The sequence below is a fragment of the Acipenser ruthenus genome, chromosome 13 (assembly GCF_902713425.1).
Source record: "Acipenser ruthenus chromosome 13, fAciRut3.2 maternal haplotype, whole genome shotgun sequence".
Classification (NCBI taxonomy): domain Eukaryota; kingdom Metazoa; phylum Chordata; class Actinopteri; order Acipenseriformes; family Acipenseridae; genus Acipenser; species Acipenser ruthenus.
In genome coordinates, this window is record NC_081201.1 from 8,394,653 (window position 1) to 8,419,516 (window position 24,864).

Consider the following 24,864-nt stretch of genomic DNA (forward strand, 5'->3'; position numbering starts at 1 on the left):
TAATGGAGAGACTGATGTATAGTGTATTGGAATTCCACTGTTCGGGCCCTGTCACAATAAAGTATATCCTGCAATTATGGGAAAAAATTGAGCAGCTAGAAGCCGGGCCGGCCTAATCAGGTAGTGCCACATTCGTTTTTAGTGATTAGACACTAAATTAAGTGGCCCTCCCAAGGTTCTAGACTGTCTGCATTGTTGAGATGAGGTGTTTGGTCTACGAGGGGAAACATGCAAATAGTCTGTAATGGTAACACAGGCATGGATGTTATATTGTGATCCATGCTCTTTAGTTGTGTTTGGAGTGTCCAAGTACTTAAGTTCCATTTTTTTTTAAACTCTGTTTGGAGTGTCTCAGGGGCTGTGATTGGAATGAGTTGTTAACAGGTTTAGATGGATTCTTTTTTGTTTTCATTAAAGAGATGTGCACAGCTGTTTTGGTGTTTATTTCCTGCAGTTGTTAGCTGTGCTGTTATTGCTGCATCACCCCATTCCTCTTTTATGGATTAGCTCTGTACAGATGTCCTTGATTATTAGTTAAAGGTAGACCGTCAGTTAAAGGTAGTCACTATCAGGGACAGACTACAGTTAATCTTAGGCACATTGTTTATTAATTTCTGTTTTGTATTTTATCATTTATATCAAAGACAATGTTATTGATCAAATATTTTAGACCACATCTTCTACTGTAGATACTACTGCATCTTGCTACCTAATCACTTCATGCATTCTCTCTCTCTCTCTCTCTCTCTCTCTCTCTCTCTCTCTCTCTCTCTCTCTCTCTCTCTCTCTCTCTCTCTCTCCTAGGTGTAATCACACCATGTAACTTAAGCAATTTATCAGTAGTGTTGTATTTGAAATATTTTCATATCCTTAAAAAAGTGAAAAACTAAAATAATCTTTTTTAAAAAAAGGGGGAGCTGTACTAATTAGAGGTAAGAAACTGATGTAGTTGCTTTAATAAAACCCACTTAAAGCCAATGATATGTAAATATCAGCACAGGGGATTGCAAACACAATGTGTACTACTTACTTACGAATTACGTGTTCAAATACAAATTCCTTGTAGCCAGTACACAGCAGCTAGTAAGGAAACTAAAACTGTCAAATGTATCAATTTGACTTTCAGACTTTCTTTCCTAATTTAACTAGAGGAGCATCAGGTCAAATGAAAATCAATTGAAGGGAGAAACCCCAAAAGAAGATGTCTTTAATAAGCAGTCCAGCTCTGAGAATTCATTTAGACTTCACCAACACTGCTAATAATCTGGTTTGACAATATGTAGCCTACACTGCTAATGCTATGGCTTAACTTTCTTTGCCTGAGCTTTACTAAACATCTAGCACATCTTCCAGTGTATGTGCTGGTATGGAAGCCCCACAAGCATGCCAGGCATTAGAAGCTTTCAAAGTTTGTCAGTTATTATTTGTGCCTGTATCTCTACAGATATGTCTGTGTTCCTTTTCTCTCTTTCACACACACACTACACATGTGTTTAGCAAGCTACATTACTTTTTTATTGTTCTTATACAATTAGGTTATGTATGGCCTCTTAGTGATATGGATGGTTTAGCATTTCTCAAAGGGGTTATTGCTAAAGAAATAATAATTATTATTATTATTTTTTTTAATTTAGTCGTTGCCAATTATTTTTTTATTATTTTCTCCCCAATTTGGAATGGCCAATTATTTTTAAGCTCAGCTCACCGCTACCACCCCTGCACTGACTCGGGAGAGGCGAAGACGAACACACGCTGTCCTCCGAAGCGTGTGCCGTCAGCCGACCGCTTTTTTTCACACTGCGGACTCACCATGCAGCCACCCAAGAGCTCCAGCAACGGAGGGCTCTCGGGCAGCTTACAGGCAAGCCCGCAGGTGCCCGGCCAGACTACAGGGGTCGCTGGTGCCGAGGACACCCTGGCCGACCTAACCCTCCCTCCCCCTGGGCGACGCTCGGCCAATTGAGCGCCGCCCCCTGGAAGCTCCCATCCTCGGTCGGCAAAGGAATAGCCTGGACTCGAACCGGCGACGTCCAGGCTATAGGGCACATCCTGCACTCCACGAGGAGCACCTTTACTGGATGCACCACTCGGGAGACCCCATAATTCTGTAGATCTTACCAGTCGTGCACTTTCAATTGCTATGTTAATCTCATGTGCAGTTTTGAAAGAATTATAGAAACTTGTATTTTCATTAAAAAATTATGCATATATATATATATATATATATATATATATATATATATATATATATATATATATATATATACCATCATGGTTAACCTCAGTTTCTTTGGGGTCAATACTGAGATAACATGCCTATTTAAAAGCCAGCCTGGTTGAGCAATGAGTAAATGCACAGCAACCAAATTACAAATAACATCCCATACTCTCTAAATCACACCTCTGTCTGAGCATTTAACGTTATTATATAACTAAGGTGTGTGCTATTAAGAAGGCAATTTAAATATGATTGAATGTTGATGGAAGCTAACGTACATCAGTCTTTTATCAGAGAATGTAAAAAACAGTGACCCTCATAATAGGTTGGAAATACACTGATCTAAACAATAAATAAAAAAAATAAAAAACACTACACATAAAAGAACAATACATAATCCATCAAGGGAGGCCATAAACAGCAGAGAGTTGAGTTACTTTTTCAGCCACTGGCGAGAGAGAGGCTGTGAATGCCCCTACAAACAGGTCGACTCCATTCACTTACACATGCTCGTTTAGCTTTTTCTCAACACCTTGCCATACTTGGTTCATATTTTGTCCAATATATAGTATGCACTGCATCTGTTCACTGCAAAGAGGTCAAATTAAAGAGCAAGAAGCGTGAAAATGATTTTTTTAATCGCCCTTTAACAGTTGCCATTTGCAATGTTTACAGTCATTCTAGGTTTTTGCAGCATGTTTTCTTGTTTTACTTTTTTGTGTTTTGTGTGTGTGTGTGTGTGTGTGTGCTTTCTTTGTGGATAAGAAGGTGTTCTGACACCCCCCTTCATTTCCTTTTGGAGGATATATGTCACCATGATATGCATTATGCCTCAGAAACAGCTGGAAAAAACAGCTGGAAAAAAAAAACTCTTGGAAAATATATTTAGGACGATTGCTACATGTAACATCTGGAGCAAGGGTGTTCACCATTTTTGCAACAGGGGGCACTCTGAGTATTATCCTTTCATGAAGAGTCAGTACTGGGATGCTAGCTATAATACTGTAACTTTCCCCAAATGGGCACTTGCTTGTTATTTCTTGTTTGAAATACTTTATACAGTTATGACTATGCACTCCTTGCCAGGTGAAGTTGTCTGCCATTTCAAAAGGACAAAATGAAAGGTTTTCTCTAGGTCCTCATTTGGCTCTGGTTTGGTCACCCCTGATGTAGTGCAAATGTAAGAAACACAAGCTAAGGGAACTGAAAGAAGCAGGATAAAAACACAAAATTACCAAATACAAATATAAAACAAGGTTTAAAAATGATAAGCTTTTATATTCCAAACTAGATATTTCTGTGAATCATTAAACAGGAACAGTGAGAATAGACGTGTTGGTTTTAAAACAGAGTGTTTTTTGTTGTGTAACATATTAAAATAATATTAGCCAAATGTCTGTATGTGTTTTAGGTGTGTTCTAATAATGCCCATGTCTTTGTTCCTTTTTTTAGTAGTTGTCTCGCAGTTCATTATTTAAGCATGCTTATGTTATAGAAAAGATTAATAGTTGCATGGATCCTGAAACAGTCTTTTTGGTTATTTTTATTTTTTTTTTACTATTTTTGTTAAGCGCTGTTCAAGTGATTTATTGTTGTTCATTATGTCTTGAATTTACCTTAGTTCTTAAACGTCAAGCATCACTAATTTAAGGGACAGTTTCAGAAGCACAAAAGCAATTGGTGTTTACAGTTTTTCTCGATTGCTAAATCAATGTGAATGAAACTGTGGTCAAAAACACCAAAACCAATAACTGCACAACCGAAACAACAGCCTCCTTTGCAAAACCATTATTGTTTTTACACTTGTTTTCACAAAGATTGCAAAACTAAAACATGCTTTTGCAAAACACTTAACACAAACCTCTACATTTAGCACAAAATTCATGTGAGTTTCTTGTTTATTCATTAAATCCATATCTTTGCACCTGAAAGCAATCAATTCCAATTGCATTCATTTATACTTCACATGTGCAAATGCAAATTGCTCAATTTTTCAATCATCTAGCAGACCTTAATCGTGTCATGAATAAAAGGGGCCACAGGTGAACTCTCAGTTGTGGGAGAGAAATGGAGCAGGTATGAGAGGGAAGATGAGCTGGAGCTGGAGCTGGAGCTGGAGCTGGAGCTGGAGCTGGAGCTGGTTCTGGTGCTGGTGCTGGTGCTGGAGCTGGTGCTGGTGCTGGTGCTGGAGCTGGTGCTGGAGCTGGAGCTGGAAGAGCAAGAGGAAGAGGAAGAGAAACACATAATCTATCAAATGAGATACAAGCAACCATCATTGATCATGTAATCAACCATGGACTGACCATGAGAGAAGCTGGGCAGCGGGTACAACCCAATCTCATCAGATCAACGGTTGCGTCAGTCACTCGTATCTTCAGGAATGAGAATAGGTAAGTGACCCTTGCAAAGCGATCGAGAAAAGGTATAGTTGTAGGTGTAGTTTTTCTTTCATTCAATTGCATATTCCATCTGTCAACGTTCCATCCATTTTTAGAATTGAAAGAAAACCTCCTCCTGGTGGCAGAGGATGACTCTTCACAGAACAACAGGAGCCTACAATTGTGGACATGGTCATTGCAAACAATGCCATCCGTCTAAAAGACATTCAGAGCTGGATCATTCAGGACAATGATACATTTCCAAATATTAACCATGTTAGTTTGGCAACTATTGACCTATTGTCCTAAAGAGAAACCAAATTAAAACTAAACAAGTGTACATGGTGTCATATGCCCACGCTACTCCACTACTCCGCTCGCTCCACTGGCTCCCGATCACCGCTCGCATCCAGTTCAAGACTCTTGTACTAGCCTACAGATGCCTTGACCAGTCTGCACCCAGCTACCTCCAGACCCTCATCTCTCCCTACACCCCCACTCGACCTCTCCGGAATGACCTTCCTACAGATGTCAGGACTGCCCAGTCCCTGACCACATTCCGGCGCCTCCTTAAGACTCACCTCTTCAAAGAGCACCTGTAGAACTCCTCTGTTTGTATCCTGGGACACTATCACCCTTCATGTAAATGTGCTTTATTTTGCTCTTATCAGCCCCTATTTTACTGCATTTAATCCTGTACTTCAGAATACTGTAATCTGCCAAATTTTTAACCTGTAGTACTTTGTATTTAATCACATCCTGATGTAACTATCACTATTTAATCATATCCTGATGTAACTATCACTATTACCTGCTGTATTATTGAATTGTGGTTTGTCAAACTTGTACTTTACTTGAACAAAAGTTATTGTATTTCTTGCTCTTATTGTATTACTTGTATTGTAACGCTTGAAATGTTTTTGCTTACGATTGTAAGTCGCCCTGGATAAGGGCGTCTGCTAAGAAATAAATAATATGAGAGGAACACAGACAGGGTAAAGGAGATGCAGTATCAGTATGTGCAAGTAAGTCATGCACTGCAGTCTTTACTGTAATGTAAACATATATACTACTGTAATGGTTAGACTAACAATATGGAGTGTAATCTGTGATACTCTTTTTTTTTCAGACAACACTGGAGCTTGATGCCAGTGTTGCTTCACATGAATACTTATTTGTGGATGAGGCTGGTTTCAATCTGACTAAAAAAGATGTGGATGAAATCTCATTGGTCATCATGCCACAGTTGATGTCCTGGGTCAGCGTGGAGGAAATATAACCATGTGTGCTGCCATTTTTAGAAATGGTGTAATCTCCCATAGTACCACCATAGGCCCATATAACACAGCACACCTGCTGGTGTTCCTAGATTCAATGTATGAAAGTCTTATCCCCCAGAAGAGAGAGTGCTGGAAGGGCCAGAGCTGACAACTTTGTCATTGTATTGGACAATGTCAGCTTCCACCACTCTGCGCTTGTCCGAGGGTGGTTTGAAGCTCATGCACGCTTCTGAATGGTGTTCCTCCCACCCTACTCTCACTTCCTGAACCCCATAGAGGAGTTTTTTTCTGCCTGGTGCTGGAAAGTGTATGACCGTAATCCCCTTGAGCAGGCAACACTTCTCCAGGCCATGGAGGAGGCATGTCAAGGGTGGATCCGCCATGCAAGAAGCTTTTTTCCGAGGTGTATGGCCAGAGAAAACATTCTCTGTGATGCTGATGAGACCATGTGGCCTGACTGAAATCAGAGGCTGGATCTTAAATACCTGTAAAATCCCTTTTTTGTTAAAGTTTGTTTTCTGTTGCAATTATAGCAAACTATGATTTTATGTACAAGTTTTCAGTGATATCTGGGTCATCTGGGGCTAAGTCTACTGAAAAAAAAGATATACAGATATATACATGTATGTCCGCATTACACAATTTCCAATACAGTAAGAACAGTAAATGGGCAGAAATGGTATGATGAAAAAATTAATAAAAAGGGTTAAACATTTTGATGTTTATATTTTTAATTTATTGCACCTTTGTGAAATGGTTGATAATGTGAGCTTTTCATTTGATGACAAATGTATTATTTTGATGCGCATATTTGGAGACATGTATTTTGAGATTTGAAAGCATTATTGCATTTTGCAAAGAATTGTTGACGTTTTGCAAACCACAAGACCGTTTTGATTCGTGTGTTAACTGTTTTGGTAACGTAAGATAGTGTGTCAGGAAATGTGTTTAAGCGATCGAGAAAAACTGTAAATAATATTACCATATATGAAAAAAAAATCCTTGGCAATAAAAATGGACACATGCCATAGATACTTGACAGTGAGAAACAACCGTTGCATTAAAAATGCATGCTCTGGTGAAAAAAAAAAAATATATATATATATATATATATATATATATATATATATATATATATATATATATATATATATATATATAAATCTTAACCTGCTGCATTTGGATAATAACAATCTATAGTAATCCTACACAGCCAATCGTGTTCAGTACAGTACATGTGGGACTGGATTTATACATATACATAATATTGTCCTCTAAAAACCTTGCATATAAATATGTAGCACATGAATATACTACAAATTATGTTTTAAATCTTCACTCCAGAGTCTCCCTGTTTAACACAAGAGCCTTTACCACACAGCAGATGCTGTTTACACGTTTATACTAGAGACTAGAGAATAGAGCAGATAATCTGTGTTCAACACAAGACATTGACGTTGTTCGAAAACTTCAAACTCATTTAACCCTTAATGGTTATTATGCTATCAGTCAGTAATATTTCACAAGCAGCAATAGCTTTCCCTCTTCGTGGTCTCGCAATCTGAGCAAGTTCAAACTGAATTGAGTAATTATTTAGATATTTGTTCTCTAAAGTTCTTAAGAATTGTATTTTTTAAGCGTAAGTGAAGATTCCCGTTGAATCTTCCCTGGTATCTAGTGCACCTATGTTCATTTCAAGACAATTAATGCCAACGCGTACCTTAGCATACACAGAAAGAGCGTGATTGCTTTATTTTCTAATTATTAGAAAGCAAGGCACACCTGCCCTTCCTTTCAAAACCGCATGGAATGGGAAATGTGCATTCTGCTTTCAAGTCTCTGATTTATCCCCCCAGACTTGACAAAGCTGCCTCCATGAATAAAGCAGAGACCAGTTGAAGGTGCTCAGGAGTTTAGCTTTCATGTACAATATTTAAGATTTGAATTTTCATTGTCAGATTTCCACAATGGTGAGGCACACTTAATACCTCTGTAGGTATTACTGTCAGTTCTCAGATGTCAAATAAAATTAAAAAAAGATTCGGACAACGCATGCACACAGAGCTGTTGAGTAGACATTTTGTGGGTATGTCCCAGCAGGCCAAACTAGTATCTCTTTGTTATGAACATCACTAATACAGCAGCCCTGTATTTTCTTAGATTGTAATATACATAGATCTGTTCTTGTTGCTTCAAGGCCCTAGGGTTTTCCAAAGAATTCATTTCTGTAAAGCTCTACCACTTGATAGTATGAGGCTTGTTTTTATGTTCCATCGGTAGCACATAAGCTTTTGGGTCAAAGATTCATGGATCCTGAGCTTTCCCCAGAGTCTCTTCTTGTAAAGGCACAACCATGTGCAGTTCTTAACATCATCATCAAGTGCAGTAACTGTAAAATCACTATAGTATCATGAAACAGAAAGTCTGAAGACACAGGCTTAGAACATTGGGATCCTAGCAAGGTAAAAGTGCATCAAAAAATCAATTTTGGTGAATACATTCTTTATAGCAGTAAATGATTCCCCTTAAAACATACACTAAACTGATATTATTATACTCCTAATTACTAATGCTGCTATTGAGTCCAGCTTGTTATTAATCTTTAGACAAACAGATATATTGATCTTAAGATAGCAGACAGATGGATAAAAAGACAAACAGCTGGTTCAGATAAATGACACTGTACATGGCTTGTCTGTATCCCCCAGACACCTTTGAAAATTTTAAAAAATGCCTGCATTTTAGACAACTACAAATATCTTTATTGAAACAATCCTGCCACCATACAAATCACCTAAGCCAGTGAGGATCAGTTTGTTGCTTCTTTAGTTTAGCACAGAGCAAACTAAAAAGGCAACCAACTAGATTTCCTTATTTCCTAATTAAATTCAAAAGAAAAAGAGAAGTTCAGAAGATCTATTATAGAGCAAAATATTAACTTGAAAATTGGAGGTATGACACTCTGCGCCTTTAGCTTGTCTGTGCTTAAAGTTGAGTCAGTGTAAACCTCTTAATTGAGATAACTAGTGGAAGAGTCATGAGAAAAGTGTGTATTTAAATATCTACACGTATGTGGCTTCAGGGCTGCTAGCAGATATACATTCAAAGACATCATTACTGTAAGGTAAAATCGTTCTCATTATTTACTGTATGTAGATTTTAGATATACAGTGGTGACGCAATATGGCTTATCAAGGCAGCTAAATGGAATTTCCATCTTGCTGCAAAGATTAAAAAGATGGCTGTGCTGTCAATGTTTCTGTGTTTCCTGGCTAATTTGTAGGCTGTTTCTTAGATCATATTACAGCTCCTTCCTATGATTTAAGGTGTCAGACCTCTTTTCCGTGGTCAACAGCCAAGACGCAAACAACAAGTTTCATTGTTCAGTGATGCTTACTTGGCATGAGCTGGTCAAGTGAATTTTGTGCCACCCACCACATGAGACAGAACGGGTATTGTGCCATTGACGAAGCCAATAAACAGAGGAACCATGTGCTGTGTGTTTTCATGTTCAATGTCACTGGAAATTACTAACAAGGTGTTGTGACATTTCCGTGGGTCAAATCTAATGGCGTTTGGATAACGCCAAAACAAGCTAATTATAATGTGGATGAGCAGGAGTGCTACAAAGAACAGAAGTGACATATCTGGAAATGAGCAGAATTAGTTCACTATTTTAAAAAAAGTTAGAGGAAGTCCCAATTCTGAGGCTTGTAATGGCGTGCTAATTGTTAAGGCTGTTGAAATACTGAAGAAATGCACAGCGCACCCAATTAGGCACCATATGACACTTCTAGCTCTCTGTTGTGTCAGTTATGAGCAAAATCAAGAGATTTGAATACTGACATCAGAACAGTAATTATTCTTTTGACTATTGCATGCTGATGAAGTGCAAAAATAACAATGCTGTGACTTACAGCACTTGGTGAAATGGAGGCCGACTGCAGAATGCAGGCTTTTAAAAGCAGCCTTCTTGTTTAAACAAAGGAAGGAATTGCAAGGTCATATCAAAAAATATTTTGATTTATTAATTCTCAAAGCTCTTATTCTAAATGGAAGGAAAAATAATAATACACAATTTAAAACTACTCACAAGTCCGTAAATTACAACGATGTAAATGAAATCAAATGAGTTGTTTAATTTGAAAAATAAGACACATATTTATTATTTACTTTTATTTACTTTGTATTATTTTCATTTTCTTAATTTATTTTTAAGTCTACCAGGTCTTTTGCTTTGTATGGCAAGTGATAAGTCCCTTTTGCATGTGACTAGAAGTTCTGGTGCTGTAGACACCTATTGTTTTTGGGAGTGACAGCCCCAGGCGTTAGGTCAGGATGTGGTTGTATAGTTAAACAATTAGCCACACACCCTGGTGATACGGTTATGGGTATGGTTCGGTTATATCTGTTGAACAGGGGTCACTCCTAACTGAATGTTAAGTTGCCTCAGGGCCGCAAAAGTTAAACCATTTTGAAAGTTAACCCAGGGACGGGATGGAGGGATGGAAGTGAAGCTACTGTATATAACCCTAATGATCATCTTCCCTTGTGGTTTTGACTACCTCATGGAAATTACATTTTTTTTTAGTGTCTGACTGGCATATATTCTGCCTGCATGTTATTCTGCCTGCATACTGTGCAGAATGAATGCCTGTCAGCTTCTGAACCCCACTGTATCACTGCTAGGTAGATTGGGTTATTAGGTGTGCTGTAGAACATGGAGGCACACATGAAAAGGTTGATACACAAGGCTCAGTATCAACGAGTTTGAAACTTGAGCCCTGTGCTGCTAACCATGCTTTGGGCCCAAGATTATTGGACAGCTCATTTTTACACATTGTCTTCTATCCATTTCTTGATATTAAAAAAAAAAAAAACAGGAAGGAAGACCACATTTTAAATAATAGATGCTATCCATGTTATTATTATTATTATTATTATTATTATTATTATTATTATTATTATTATTATTATTTAATCTTGGATGAAAGATCAAAATATTGATCACCTTTTAACACCATTTCCAATTAGGAATCTATATTTATCATTCCAGATTTTGAAAAAATAAAAACACATTCTCCTAATGTTTGCTAAATAAGTGTGGCTTATTAACTCAAGGTTACACCAATGTATCAACTATTAAAGACCTGACAGCTGGGTTTCAATAGTGATGGTCTTCTTTCTATTCACAGCAATGCAGAGATCCACAAACAAAAGTGCTTTCAGTGGCATGCAAGACTTAAAATGACAACCTTTTTAAAATGACATATGACAAATATTACATCAGCTCTGGAACAGTAAAATACTTTATTATTTTTATTTTTTTTTTATCAAATCTACTTTTTAAATAATACAGTACAGACCAAACCCAGGTCACTTAAATGTGAAATCTTACATCTAGCTCCTGTATAGGTTTCAAACAGTTGTGTAGGCATCTTCAGTTAGAAGACCGGAATTGGATTCTGTGGCTGTTTTTCTTTTGTTTGCTTGTTCTTAAGCCTTTCACTTTGGATTTGGAGGGCTCTTTCAATGTACAGGAGTTTGTTGTTGGAATTTTGTTGCAGAATGTGTAAATGCCACTGGTTCATTTCTAGAAATGGACCCATCCCCATCCACACAGCCTTGACTTGGTTATCTTGTAATCTTTACAGTGCACTGACCTCAGCAAGCAAGGGACCATAAACTGCACATCCCCTAGTTTATAAGCTGTTCTAGCCATGGTATTTAAATATTGATCACAAGTCTTAAAAGAATTGCCATCCACTGTTGATATGAAAATAAGACACGGTAGCATGTTTGCAGTAATAATCTGTTTCAAATTTACAGTGTTGAAGTGGTACTGTAGCTGTTTTAAGGTAGTGCATATAGAAATAAACCTCCTTTGTGTGATAAAACTCATGTCCTTTGAAAATGTGAAAGTTTTGGTAACAGGGAAAATAAGGCAATCCAGTTAACAAAGTTGTTGCAAACATATATTGATGCATTTTTTGCAGTTGACTCTTAGATGTAATATTGTGTTCTTGTGAGCAATTTGGTCATGAAAGAGGACATCAAAGCAGATATGAACTTATAAATCATTTTTAGTTAAATGAAAAGCTGAACATGTTAAATTTTACTGTCATTGCCTTTTTAAGTGCCTTTTTTCAGTGCATTAGAAAAGACTCAAATATGTCAAAATAAGATGTACTGAAGTCTTTGGAAATCTGACAATTTAATTATCTAAAAAATGGTCTGCTTGACTTGAGTTTCATATAGTTTCACTCTTTAAAACTTTGGGGTTTTGAAGTTACGTAGGAAACATAACACAGTGCATTTCCCAGCTAAAGAGAGATAACACCTTTAGGGATAAATACAACTGCACCAACGTCCCGAACTGGCTTATTTAGCCACAGAACTCAGGAACAATGGACATCTTTACCTGAAAGTAGTCTTGAGTAAATTCAGAAATGGACGTGATCTATTTTGCACTGGCTGTGTGCTTTTTAAATGTACAATCAATTGAAACAGATAAATGCATTTGTCAAGCTGTTGTTATTTTGGAGAGAAAAATGAAACTTTGCTCTCAACAGCAAGGGCACAGCCTTGTCTCACCAATTCACCTTTCAGCCAACAACACGTGTGAGTGCACTCCACTGCGTCAGCTTACTATGCTCATTCTCCACAGCCTCTACATTCTGCTGCGGTCAGCAGTGTGCCACTTACTGGCATATTCTGATTCAGACTCTTCCCTTGTGCTATGGCTTCCAGAATTCATTGATGCCTCGACACTTTTATTATCACCAGAGTAGGAAATACAGTAAGGCTACCACTGCATAGCAACTTGAGCCATTACAGGGTTAATTATAGGCTCCATCCTCTCTTTCCTATCTGCATGTGGGTAGAGGGTTCTTGAGATAACTATTGCTTTTTAGGGGGAGCCTCAGGGAAAGTGTCAGGGCTGGCTTAGTATAAACATTACAGATCGTGTTCCACAATGGATTTTAGTCACAAGGTGCCTCTGTTGCACTGCTATCATACTGAGGTATGAATGGTTGTTAAAGGAAAGAGAAGTTCCCACTAAACATGCAAACCGGATGGAAAGCATACAAATTTAATAAGAAATGCATTATAGCAATAGTAAGTGTGTTTCCATCTCCATTATTGAGTCTGTGTAACATACAGAATTCTTTAACATACATTTGGGATGTATTTGTTTTCCTGGTGCAAAACCCCATCTTTCACAAGTAGGTTTAATCCTGCTGGGGACATCGGTCAATCAAGGTGGGTGGTGTCTTGTTGCCTTAGGGAATGGAGTGGTGTCCATATTATAAAAACAAGTGCAGGATTAAGTCTTGGAATTAATAGAGGTAATTCCAAGGTATTGCGATACCAGTTCACTTGGGTGAAAAAAACTTGAATTTATGGTCTATATAGAATTTTGCAATAGCTATTCCAGGGAACAAAGAATTACATGTTTTTGCATATGGAAACTATCTTATCCTTAAGAAACATTGACAAGCACTCTGTTTTCTTCTCTCTTGTTCACAAGAAGGTGGATTGATGTGTTATGCATATCTGTTTGCTTTTGTCATTTAGAAACCACAGCAATGTCCAGATTACCTTTGCATTATGAGCCCAAACATATTGATTTGTCATTAGGTAGCTTTGTTTAGGGAAAAGCCGAATAAAATAACAGCTAAACCATTATTCAATGTGGGAGTAATTTGTAAAGGCAAGGTTAATGTGTACATTCCTGCCACTATCAGAGTACATAGAAACCTTTGGTAACATTTCATTTAAAGTGAAACTGAATTGACTATATAGGTTCTGCAGTATGCAAGTCATGTAATGTAATAGAAGAGTGAAGTAGGGTGGCTGGGCTACACACATGTAGGGCATGCTGCATACGTAGTAATAGGAAGATTGGTCGACATTGCTGGAAGGTTGAATGGGAGCAGAACGACAGGTTCATATGAAGTTTTTGGTGATATATTGAATAACCTTACATTCCCTTTTGATTAAGGCAGTAATTATGATTATATGGATGGTTATAGTGAACCAAGACAAAGTATGTAATTTATTTATTTAAGTAGTGGTGGTCATTTATTGGAGGTACCATTACAGAGAGTATTGGGTTTGAAATGATGTAATTCAAATTAAAACAGAAACGCTAAACCGCATACCCCAGAAAACTGTTGATTAAACTGGTGTTTTATTGATCAATTAAAATGTATTGTTCTTTCAAACTGCTACGTATCATTAGGGGTACGATTCTGTAACGGAGGTCACAGAAATTGTGAAAATCGTGAATTTGAATAAAGTCAGTGAAATCTTGGAAATGGATGTAAAAACACATTTGATTCGGCACTTCCTTTATAAAATGCAGTATGTCATGCACTGAAAATAGAAATCTGCAAGAATCTGTAAATTGTTTGGTTGTGCATGCACGCAGCATTTATGTGTAGCTATGTAGGTCAGTGAATGAGATAGCTGAGTGAGCAAGCATGTAAATGGGTGACAGCTAAAATACCAAACAGATTGTGAGTGAGCTGTTTTCTGTAAAGACAGATGAACAAATGCATCGGAGAACAGGAGTTTACCGACTTACAGAGGCTTTCTTTACAACATGCTGTTTCAGAATCATGGAAAATAAAGCCTGGTTTCTACTTCTGTTGCAAAATGTGATACGTCAGGCTCAAACAGCTATAAAAGCTGTGCAGCTTCACTATTTGCTGAACGAAGGACACATCATGTGGCAGCCCATTTGACTGCGCAAAGTGGTCGTTGTTCATAATTTAAATACAGACTGCATTCGTGAAATGGGATACATTTACATTTAAGTAGATGTGCTGAGTTTCTACCTCTTATACAAGAGGTTTAAAAAAAAAAAAATCAAATGCGACGTTACTGATACATCCGTCCTCTCAACCAACAGAGAACCCCCAAAGGGGCATTTAAAAACATTAGGCCTAAATAGAGAGATGTGGGTATGTGAAGTGAGAGATATTTTAGGTACTTTAGAATGAAAGGTTAAAAGTTTGACGATCTGGTAAGGCTGTCTGTACGCCTTTCCAAAAGAGGCATGTCGCAAGATTGTAGATTACGTAATTCCCATTTGCCGAAGACCCTCAACTCCGACCAGAAATGATGCCAGAATTTGAAGTACATACAGTACTGTAAGTTTTGTACTCTAAAGTAACATTTAAACTTGTCAGTAGTCAAACACAATAGTCTTTATATTATTGGTTTTGGTGTACTATTTAAAAACTCTTTTGTATGCTGATGTAGCTAAAACTAGATTATTTGGTGACCTTTCCGTGAATTCCGTGAAAATTGTAGCCATATGTATCAAACATTGTTCCTTTATTTTAAACAGCAAAATCCTCATCTGATAAAAATAACAAAGTCTTCCTTTTTGTTTTGTTTACATATTGAAATACAGCCCGGCCACAGTTCTGAACATCAGATTATTATTATTATTATTATTATTATTATTATTATTATTATTATCCAGGGCGACTTACAATTGTTACAAGATATCACATTATATGTTATTTCACATTATATGTTTGTGATTTGTAAACAAACTGTGTGTGTGTGTGTGTGTGTGTGTTTACAGTACAAGTTATCAAGTTATGTATCGTTGCCAGTTTTATTTATGTATTTATTTATTTAGTTAGTTAAATACTTTGATAAATGTAATAATTGAAGGGAATTGAGAATGTGGGTGATGTCATTAAAACTTAATTAGCTATAATGGCTACTAGGTTGGGGCACTTAATGGAAGTACAATTACCTTATTTCAGTGCCGCACCTGCCATGATCAAGGGGGTCATCATTATTATGATTACCTACCTAATTCGCGATTTTGCGGATTTCGCGGAAATCGGGAAATTGAGGGGTCACAGCGAAATTCACCTCTTAGGGGCCAATGCATACAAACAAGTACGGAGAGGAAAAAAAAAAAAAACTTGTTCAAATGAACTACTGCACAACGCAAGCGACGCAAACTACGTATCTTCCTTCTGTAGATAGCCCATTTTTATTCCTTCGCCGTCCCGTGTGCACTGAGCTTAAGCAATAAACAAACTTAAAATATTCACAAGTTACATTTACAAAATAAATTCTCCAAAGCAGAACGTTCTTGTTTACTATTCAAATGACAACGTTTTAATCAGCCTATCTTTACTTTACTGCTTTTATGTGACCGGTACTGTGCAGGAGGGGGTGGGACAAAGTTGGTGTTGCATTGTTTTGATTCATTTAGGTTGCTAAAATCTAGTTTTCAGCATTTGAGGTAAAATAGTAGAAATGGACGACAAAGAAAGCAAACTATATTTCGGCTGATGATTGTTTCAAGATATTTCCCAAATAAACTACATGCAGACTGAGGTAATTGTATTCCATATCTCAATGTGTATTTGGAGAAAATACGATCGATCGCTATTTAGCTTCAGAATCACACATTAAACAAACGGCTACTACAGAGGCTACTGATCAGAACGTAAAATAAACAGCTTTCAGGAACCAAACTGGAAAGTCAGCCGAGACAAAAAGTATTTCTGTTTGCAAGTTAAATCAGTACTAAAACGATCCAGCACAGCCACCTCGCTTCAACCTGCTGCTTACAGTTGGAATTTTAGACCCGAATAGCCACGTACCTACATGTTAAATATTTATTTATATGAAATACTTAACAATACAGCATGTCTATCTATCTATCTATCTATCTATCTATCTATCTATCTATCTATCTATATATAATTATATATATATATATATATATATATATATATATATATATATATATATATATAAAACATGTCATTCTGAGTGCTACTGTATTTCTTTTGACAGATTCCAAGACAGCAAATGAGCTGTGACAGAGAGCAACTAAGGGTAAGTTCCTTTTTGCATTAAATGCTTGCTTTTGCCGAAGGATATTTGAGTGCTGCACTTGTGAGTTCAAGCTGTACTGAGAAGGGCAGCTTGGAAACCAGGTTCACCATCGGTTTGGAGTCACATCCTTTTATTTTAAAACGCTGGAGATGCGGTTGCTGGTGGACTGTGTGGCAGAGAGGTGGGGTTGATAAAAAATATAAAATGTTGTTCTAATCTGTAGAATCTGTCTCCTTGTGAGTTTATATTTTCTTCTTCCCAAGAATGAGGGCCCTGCAGCTCCCTTTTGCACTGTGATTGTCAGCTGTGCTTTTTGAGTGATTTAAGGCTGCCAACTTGATTTGACAGCAGTAGCAATACTTAAAATTGTTAATGCTAGCTTAGTCTTTCTTTTGGCTCCTGGAACACCGACTCTTGTCACAGTCACCCATTCAATCAGATTATCAAAGCCAGGTAACTCAGGGCATTGCCTCCACCACATTGGACTCTCCAGCCAGCACACGGAGCCCAGGGCGAGTTGGTAACATTTCATTTAAAGTGAAACTGAATTGACTATGTAAGTTCTGCAGTATGTAAGTCATGTAATATAATAGAAGAGTGAAGTAGGGTGGCTGGGCTACACAGGCATGCTGCATACATAGTAATAGGAAGATTGCTATTAATAACAATATAGTGACTTTCTTACACTATACACAGTTTATTTTTTATTTGAGTTCAATTAATTCATTCATAAAGGTCTTTTTTGTTTTAATTTACAGTTGAAAGCTCGACGAGTGTGCTCCATGATTCTGCACAATTCAGAACTCAATTCAGCCTAATCCTTAACCAAAAAAAAAAAAAGTTTTTAATCCTAAAATAATGCTTGATACCAGTCCTGTTGACTGAACCTGTAGCTCAGTTTAAACATACCCAAATTCTGAAAATTCTGAAACTGAAACAGCCGTTTCAGTTATGTTTAGACACACATAGTGTCTTTGGCTGGAATAAGTTGGTATACAGCCAGAGTTTACCTTTTAATACATGCAGTACCCAAAACCTGGACCGCAGTGTCAAAACTAGTTGTTTGATCCACTCAAAAACATTTAGGAATTTCGATTCAGAATTTAGATCACTTTGCCTTTAAGCTGTCAGTTTTTACCTTTTGATTCTAATTATAAAATTGTAAAATGCGCAACCCTCTTGTATAACGCTGATCTCTTGTTTAATACTCTATCAAAAGTACCATAGTTTACTATACAGTATATAATACTGTTACAGCCGTATACCTTGTACACAACATACAAGTCATAAACAACATATAGAAATTCTTCTAAAATTCATAAAAACGTGCAGGTTATATTATGAAAGTGATGGTACATTGGTACTGCACCTGTAAGACTGTTGCCTATATAGTTGCCTTAACAGCAACACTTTGCATAACCCCATGAATCAGCCAGCAATCACTGTTTCTTAATGCCGTTATTAACATAGTATAAACCTGCAATTTCTATGTGGAAAAGCTAATTTGGTTATAAAGAAGTGCCTAATAAAAGTTAGTGCTAAATTGCATTTCAGACAATGTAATTTGAGGTTTGTTTTAACGATCCTAAGTCTAGAAACACCAGACAGTAACTTATTTTGGAGTGATTAGAGCTGTCTTGTATTAATACATACTGCTGTTTTTTTTGTTTTTGTTTTTTAATTCACAACAGCCCGGGCATTTGTGTAGTAGAAAGAGGAAAGAGATAAGTGGTGCTCCGAGCATTACCATAAAATTGCTTGCATGAGCCATATACCCTAGCAGCTTTTTGATTGGGAGGTAGGAAGTTTGAAACCTCGTCTAATTACTATTTTGTTAACTGTGCATTATAATGTGCGTCCCTGATCGCCATGATGTCTCTTGACGAGTCTTGCTCCTCTTTTTCTTTAGATGGTGCCTATCCATTTACCACATGTTTGGGTACAGTGACAAATTTCTCAATTTAGCTATTGCATTTTAATTATTCAGGAGCCCATTACCTTATGTGACCATGCTGAATATGCAAATACACTAATATTTTAAAACGCATTGAGATGTTCCATCTGTTATTTGAACTTAAGCAACAGTTTCTGTTCACATAGCAATTCCTGTTTGGTGGATGTCAATTCCTAAGAGCTTTATGACTTTACATAGCAAACTGTTTGAATCTTCATCTGCCACTTGTAAATACATTAGGAAAATATAAAGACAGGAATAAAGTGGAGGCTGGTATATGTATATTTTTACATTTATGTAAAGAATTGCTTATTCTGTTGTGATGAAACTTGGTTTGGACATTCTTTGTTTTTTAAGAGTAGCATAATCTGAGAAAAGAAGAAGGTTTCTGAGTGTCTGTATTAATACCTTTGTATGCACCTCACAGTGTTTATGTATACAGGTGGTGATTGAAGGTCATTGGTGATACTGATGGCTCTAATTTTGTATTTACTGCTGTGGAGTTGATACTGAAATCCTTATTATGTTATATTGATTCATGTCTTTTTTTTAGTAAAATGTTATATAATGTTGTAAAATGGACAACTCTAATTAGCCTTCTCTTATATTTGTATCCAGTTTGTAAACTAGAGAAAACAGAAACAGCAAGGATGTGCAAATCACATCCTAATTAACCCTGATACTCCAATAAGTTAATTAGCAAAACTATATACTGTAGACGTCAGTCTTTCCCACTTGAATAATAAGGGCTAGCTACAGTGATCTTGTATGTTGAAATAGAGCCAGAAGAATTCTACACGACAAGTCTCTTTCTTACAGTCCCTGGGATTGGAGGGAATCATGTGATAGGGCAAAATGGTGAGTTTGAGTTTGAAGCTCTTGCAGGGTACATTCCTAGATAAAAACGGCAAATGTGTTTTGCAACATTGCGCTCAATAATTTGCTTTATCTAAGGTTACCAGTACAACAAAAGTGACAAACATATTCCCCCATCACATTAATTCTGGTAATTAAGCCATCCGCGCTGTTTATGTTGCGGTGCCTCCCAGGATCCACATTGGCATGAAACCCACAAGTGTTTTTTTTTTTTTATAACAATTTACACCAATGATTACCAAACTAAAACTAAAATCTTTATTCCAAAACAAGAAATAATATATACAGTATATACAGTATATACAGTATATATATATATATATATATATATATATACAGCTCTGGAAATAACTTGGCTTGATTCATGCGTCCTTCACAAAGACAAATCTGCCCGATTCCAGCCTTGCTGAAGCACCCCCAGATGAGTCCAATTTTCAGCTTTGCCCAACACCTGGTCATCTAATGGTTAGACGGAGACCTGGAGAGGCCTACAAGCCACAGAGTCTCGCACCCACTGTGAAATGTGGTGGAGGATCGGTGATGATCTGGGGTTGCTTTAGCAAGGCTGGAATCGGGCAGCTTTGGCATGAATCAAGCCAAGTACAAGGTTGTCCTGGAAGAAAACTTGCTTCCTTCTGCTCTGACAATGTTCCCCAACTCTGAGGATTGGTTTTTCCAGCAGGACAATGCCCCATGCCACACAGCCAGGTCAATCAAGGTGTGGATGGAGGACCACCAGATCAAGACCCTGTCATGGCCAGCCCAATCTCCAGACCTGAACCCCATTGAAAACCTCTGGAATGTGATCAAGGGGAAGATGGGTGGTCACAAGCCATCAAACAAAGCCGAGCTGCTTGAATTTTTGCGCCAGGAGTGGCATAAAGTCACCCAACATCAATGTGAAAGACTGGTGGAGAGCATGCCAAGACGCATGAAAGCTGTGCTTGAAAATCAGGGTTATTCCACCAAATATTGATTTCTGAACTCTTCCTAAGTTAAAACATTAGTATTGTGTTGTTTAAAAATGAATATGAACTTATTTTCTTTGCATTATTCGAGGTCTGACAACACTGCATCTTTTTTGTTATTTTGACCAGTTGTCATTTTCTGCAAATAAATGCTCTAAATGACAATATTTATATTTGGAATTTGGGAGAAATGTTGTCAGTAGTTTATAGATATATTTAAGAGCCCTCACATTCAATTCCTAAAGCTGCCAATAACTCTTTGGATTATTAATTAACATAGTCTTGTTAACTGATACATTCTATGTTGCAATTTTGCTTAAACAGAAGTAAAGGTATTAAAACAATATATATGTATTTTTTTAAGTTTACACAGAAAACAAATTAACGTCAAAAGGAAATATTTTTGTATGTGTATACTAATGGTTAAAATCTAGAATGGTGCGTGTAGCACGCGTCACAATACTTACATACAATAGCAAGCAACATACACATAGCACAGTTTATGCTTTCTTTTACTCTCAGACAGTTGTAAGTAACAACAAAATTAAACAGTGGTTGTGTAGCTTGGATGCTAATAAATGTAGTCCTGCAAAGATTTAGTTTAATTAATAGAGATTTCTTTTTTCAACTAATTGTAATTGAGTGGATACGCCTTCAAGTGATTCATGAATAGCAATTATCGACTGTGGATATTTTTGTTGACTGTAGATAATTATCATTGGGACTTTAGAGGATCCTTTTCTGCAACATTTGCATGCACTTATCTTTGCTGATAAAGCTATCCATGAAAGCAGTTCCAGGTAATAAATATATCCTGTTAGCACACGTTTTAATTCAGCAAGAAACGAGAACTTAGAAATTAACTAGAAAGTCTTGGGTATTGAAATACCCACAATTCAAGTTATTTATCTTCCTGTTACCTGCAAAGAACAATTTGTTATATCTATATCAGATAGATAGATACTTCAATGGAAAGATTCCATACATTCTATATACGGTTGAGTTAGAGGGATATAATCATTGATATATGCCCTTAAAATCTTTGTAACTGCCTCACTAAAACAAATCACTCCATCAGCTATTAACAAAATGTTGTTTAAAGTAAATTTCAACCTTTTTAATAAGATTTTTAATAACTGCTCGATATCTGGAAATATTCCAATCAATTACCAAGGAAAAGACGAATTATTATTATTATTATTATTATTATTATTATTATTATTATTATTATTATTACTGCACAATCTTTTTTCCGATCTTTGTCCTCAGTTTATTTTCACAGAAGCATTTTTAATAACTATGCACTAATAATAATAATAATAATAATAATAATAATAATAATAATAATAAGGCTGAGGCGATACATCGATGTATCGATGCATCATGTCGTTTGACAACTATCAATAGACAAGCCAGTGCATCATTTTTGTGTAAAGGGTTTTAACAAAGGAAAACTTATTTTTTTTTATTAAATCTGGAATCGGCAGTTATTTTTTGCATTAAGCGCAGGGCTTATCTTTTATTCTCTGTTTATTCAAATAAAAGTATACCGTTTTAAAAAGGCTGTTTTGTACACTCATTTTATAGAGAAGATCGTTGTTATGGAGAACTATATTTACAGAACATTAATTTTTGAGTGCTTATGTGGAAGGATACGTAAAAAAAAAAAAAAAGCAATAAGACCCTCCACATCGGGCATTATTAAGCATTATACGACCGTTTGGTTATAATAGCGCCCTCGACTTCGTCTTGGGCCCCTTACCCAAACGGTCGTATAATGCCTGGTAATGCCCTCTGTGTCGGGTCTTATTGCTTACGTAAGCTTACACAAAAATCACATGTCTGGACAAGGAAAGAGTCAGAAATAAGTGGGGGCAGGTGGGTTGGTTTTATGATGATATGATATCTATGAAAAGTATAGGAAATAAAAAATAAGGACTTGCTCGCATAAGAAGGGATTTTGACAGAGACGGAAGTCTTGATAATTTGAAGAACTGTTTTAGAAACTAAAAAGACAACACGCCAGATTGATTTTGTTATTCACACATTCTTTAAATAAACAGGTATGCATAACAAAGCAAAACAAGAGCTACATGCCAGTTATGTGAGGGTGTATAGGAGGTCTAATGTACCATTGTATTTATTGTCAGTTTTATATTTTTGTGTATATGTGTACATGTAGGCAGCTACTCTGTCCCATTGTCCTTGACCTTACCACAGTCATAGCATAGAACTACCTGGAGGCTTCATTAAAGTAAATAGGAAGCCATTTCCAATCAGAGAAAAATAAATGTTGAGTAGACCACCAGGTGAAGCTGCAGAGGCTACAATATTAAGGTCATTCAATAAGCAATTAGAGTCTGCCTGTGGGGAGTCATGTACTAATAACAAAAAGCAGGCAAAGTTTTTTTTTTTCTTTCCCCCGTATGGTATTTTCTTATACAGTATAAGCTAAATTAAGATCACAAGACCAGTGATTTTGACAGCAGATGGCATTGTATCACCAGTCGTGAGCTCTATCCGTTTAATGTGTTTCTGAGTTCTGCTCGGGATCAGAGCTTTTAAATTATCTGTGTCACCAGTACTTTACAACTACAGTCATCTCCGGCTAAGAAAACACTCTTCGGAAAGTGTTCTCTTAGGCAAAGTATTCTCTAAGACGGAGTTGACCACCAGACGGAATATGAATCAACATATGCACCAAATAAACCAATAATAATGATAATTCACTTTTGAAAAGACTGAATAAGTCATTTTAATTTGAGTTTGATGATGATGAGTTATCATGCTACAAAACAGTACTGTATCAGTTGTGAACGAATCACTATCGGTGCCAAGTTCCTGTTCATTGAGCCGGAGCATTTACAATGGGAAAAATCAGTTTCACCACAAGGGGTTCTCTTAGGCGAAGTGTTGTCTTAGGTGGTGTTCCTTTAAGCAGAGACTACTGTACCTTGAGGCTTTCTTGATTTTCACAATCTTAATGTTTTCACTTGTTTTGACATGCATGTGTAGAGGATATGTTTCTACTTCATACAGTATCACTTAATATATTTTGAGCAATCCAATGTTCGGAAAATAAACAAAAAAAAGGGCTTTTATTTAATATACCATATAGATATTTCGTTTTCAATCAACTTAAAGATTATCCAGGGCATACGACTTGTGTATTGCTCTTTAATATTTGCTTTTAGGTCATCCCCCACCCCCTAAGATATATTCCAAAGACGCTTTTTACATTCATGTCACAATTTAGCTGATGTCACAGCACCTCCACACACCCATGTTTTAAATCATGCTACCTGTCTTCACCTCTTGCAAACCAAAATCCAGTTTTATTAAAAAATGTTAAAACTGCTTGAATTACTTCTAACATTTTGAGTTTGAAAACAGTAGCCTAGTCTATTTTTCCTTATAGAATTGTTAGACCCAGGTGTTTGTGTGAGGATGCAATTGCTTTGAGCTGGAACTCTATTGTGACCTTAAAAATATATATATATACAAAAATAAAAACATCCACAATTCACTGCAATGTATAAAACAAAGAAACAAAAAGATTTATTTTCTTTTTTCATGGGGCTGGGATTGGTTGGAGGGGGGTGTCAAGTACAACTTAATATTGATCTTCTGTATTAACACTGCTGGTTACCTGTTCTGTTTTGAACAGGCAGTTGTATAATGATGGCAGATTAAATATGGAGGAATGCATAACATTTGATGTGATACCCATTGTGCTAGGTCTGTCGGACCTAGTGTGAGTTACAATGAATTATGGAAGTATGATAGAAATCTCCCCACTTCTTGAACAGAGGGAATAAAACTACTACATCAAGCATGTCATTAATTTGTACATGTGCTGTAGCTGTTTTATACAAATAATATAAGTTCCGGTGATGAAGCTGCCTTTGATTTAAACATACTGTATATGAAATGACCTGCACAGACAGGAGATTTGTACTTATAATAATTTATAATTTTCTTAAACATTTAAAAGTAGTTCAGTAATGCATGTGAGCAAGTTATGAAAGCTACATAATAATGAAACTAATAAAGAAATAAAAATGAATAAAATAAGTATCCTGGTAAAATATACTGAGGGTACAATACTTTAATTAGATGCATAGAAAGCAAGCAAACACACACACACACACACACACACACACATATATATATATAAATCTAAGAGACCATTTACAGTAATGTGTAAGTGTTTTCCATAGCATTTGTAATCTGGATTGGATGCACTGTCTATAAGCACACTTTCCCTCACAACACATCTCTGTGCACACAGCAGCAGTAGCAGCTTAAA

General features: G+C 36.6%; 1 protein-coding gene across 24 annotated transcripts in view; it reads left to right on the plus strand.

Annotated features, from left to right (window-relative positions):
• LOC117418161 (RNA binding protein fox-1 homolog 1) overlaps positions 1–24,864 on the plus strand; it is a 790,080-nt gene that overhangs the window by 526,514 nt on the left and 238,702 nt on the right. For 20 of the 24 annotated variants that reach the window (XR_009330819.1, XR_004546784.3, XM_059035607.1 and 17 more), the window contains one exon: positions 16,716–16,757. The exons of the other annotated variants lie outside the window; for them this stretch is intronic. Coding sequence is in view for 18 of the 20 variants with exons in the window: in XM_059035607.1 (XP_058891590.1) it covers positions 16,716–16,757 (42 nt within the window). In the remaining 2 variants the exon portion in view is untranslated. The remainder of the gene's footprint in view (positions 1–16,715; positions 16,758–24,864) is intronic. 24 annotated transcript variants of the gene reach the window in all.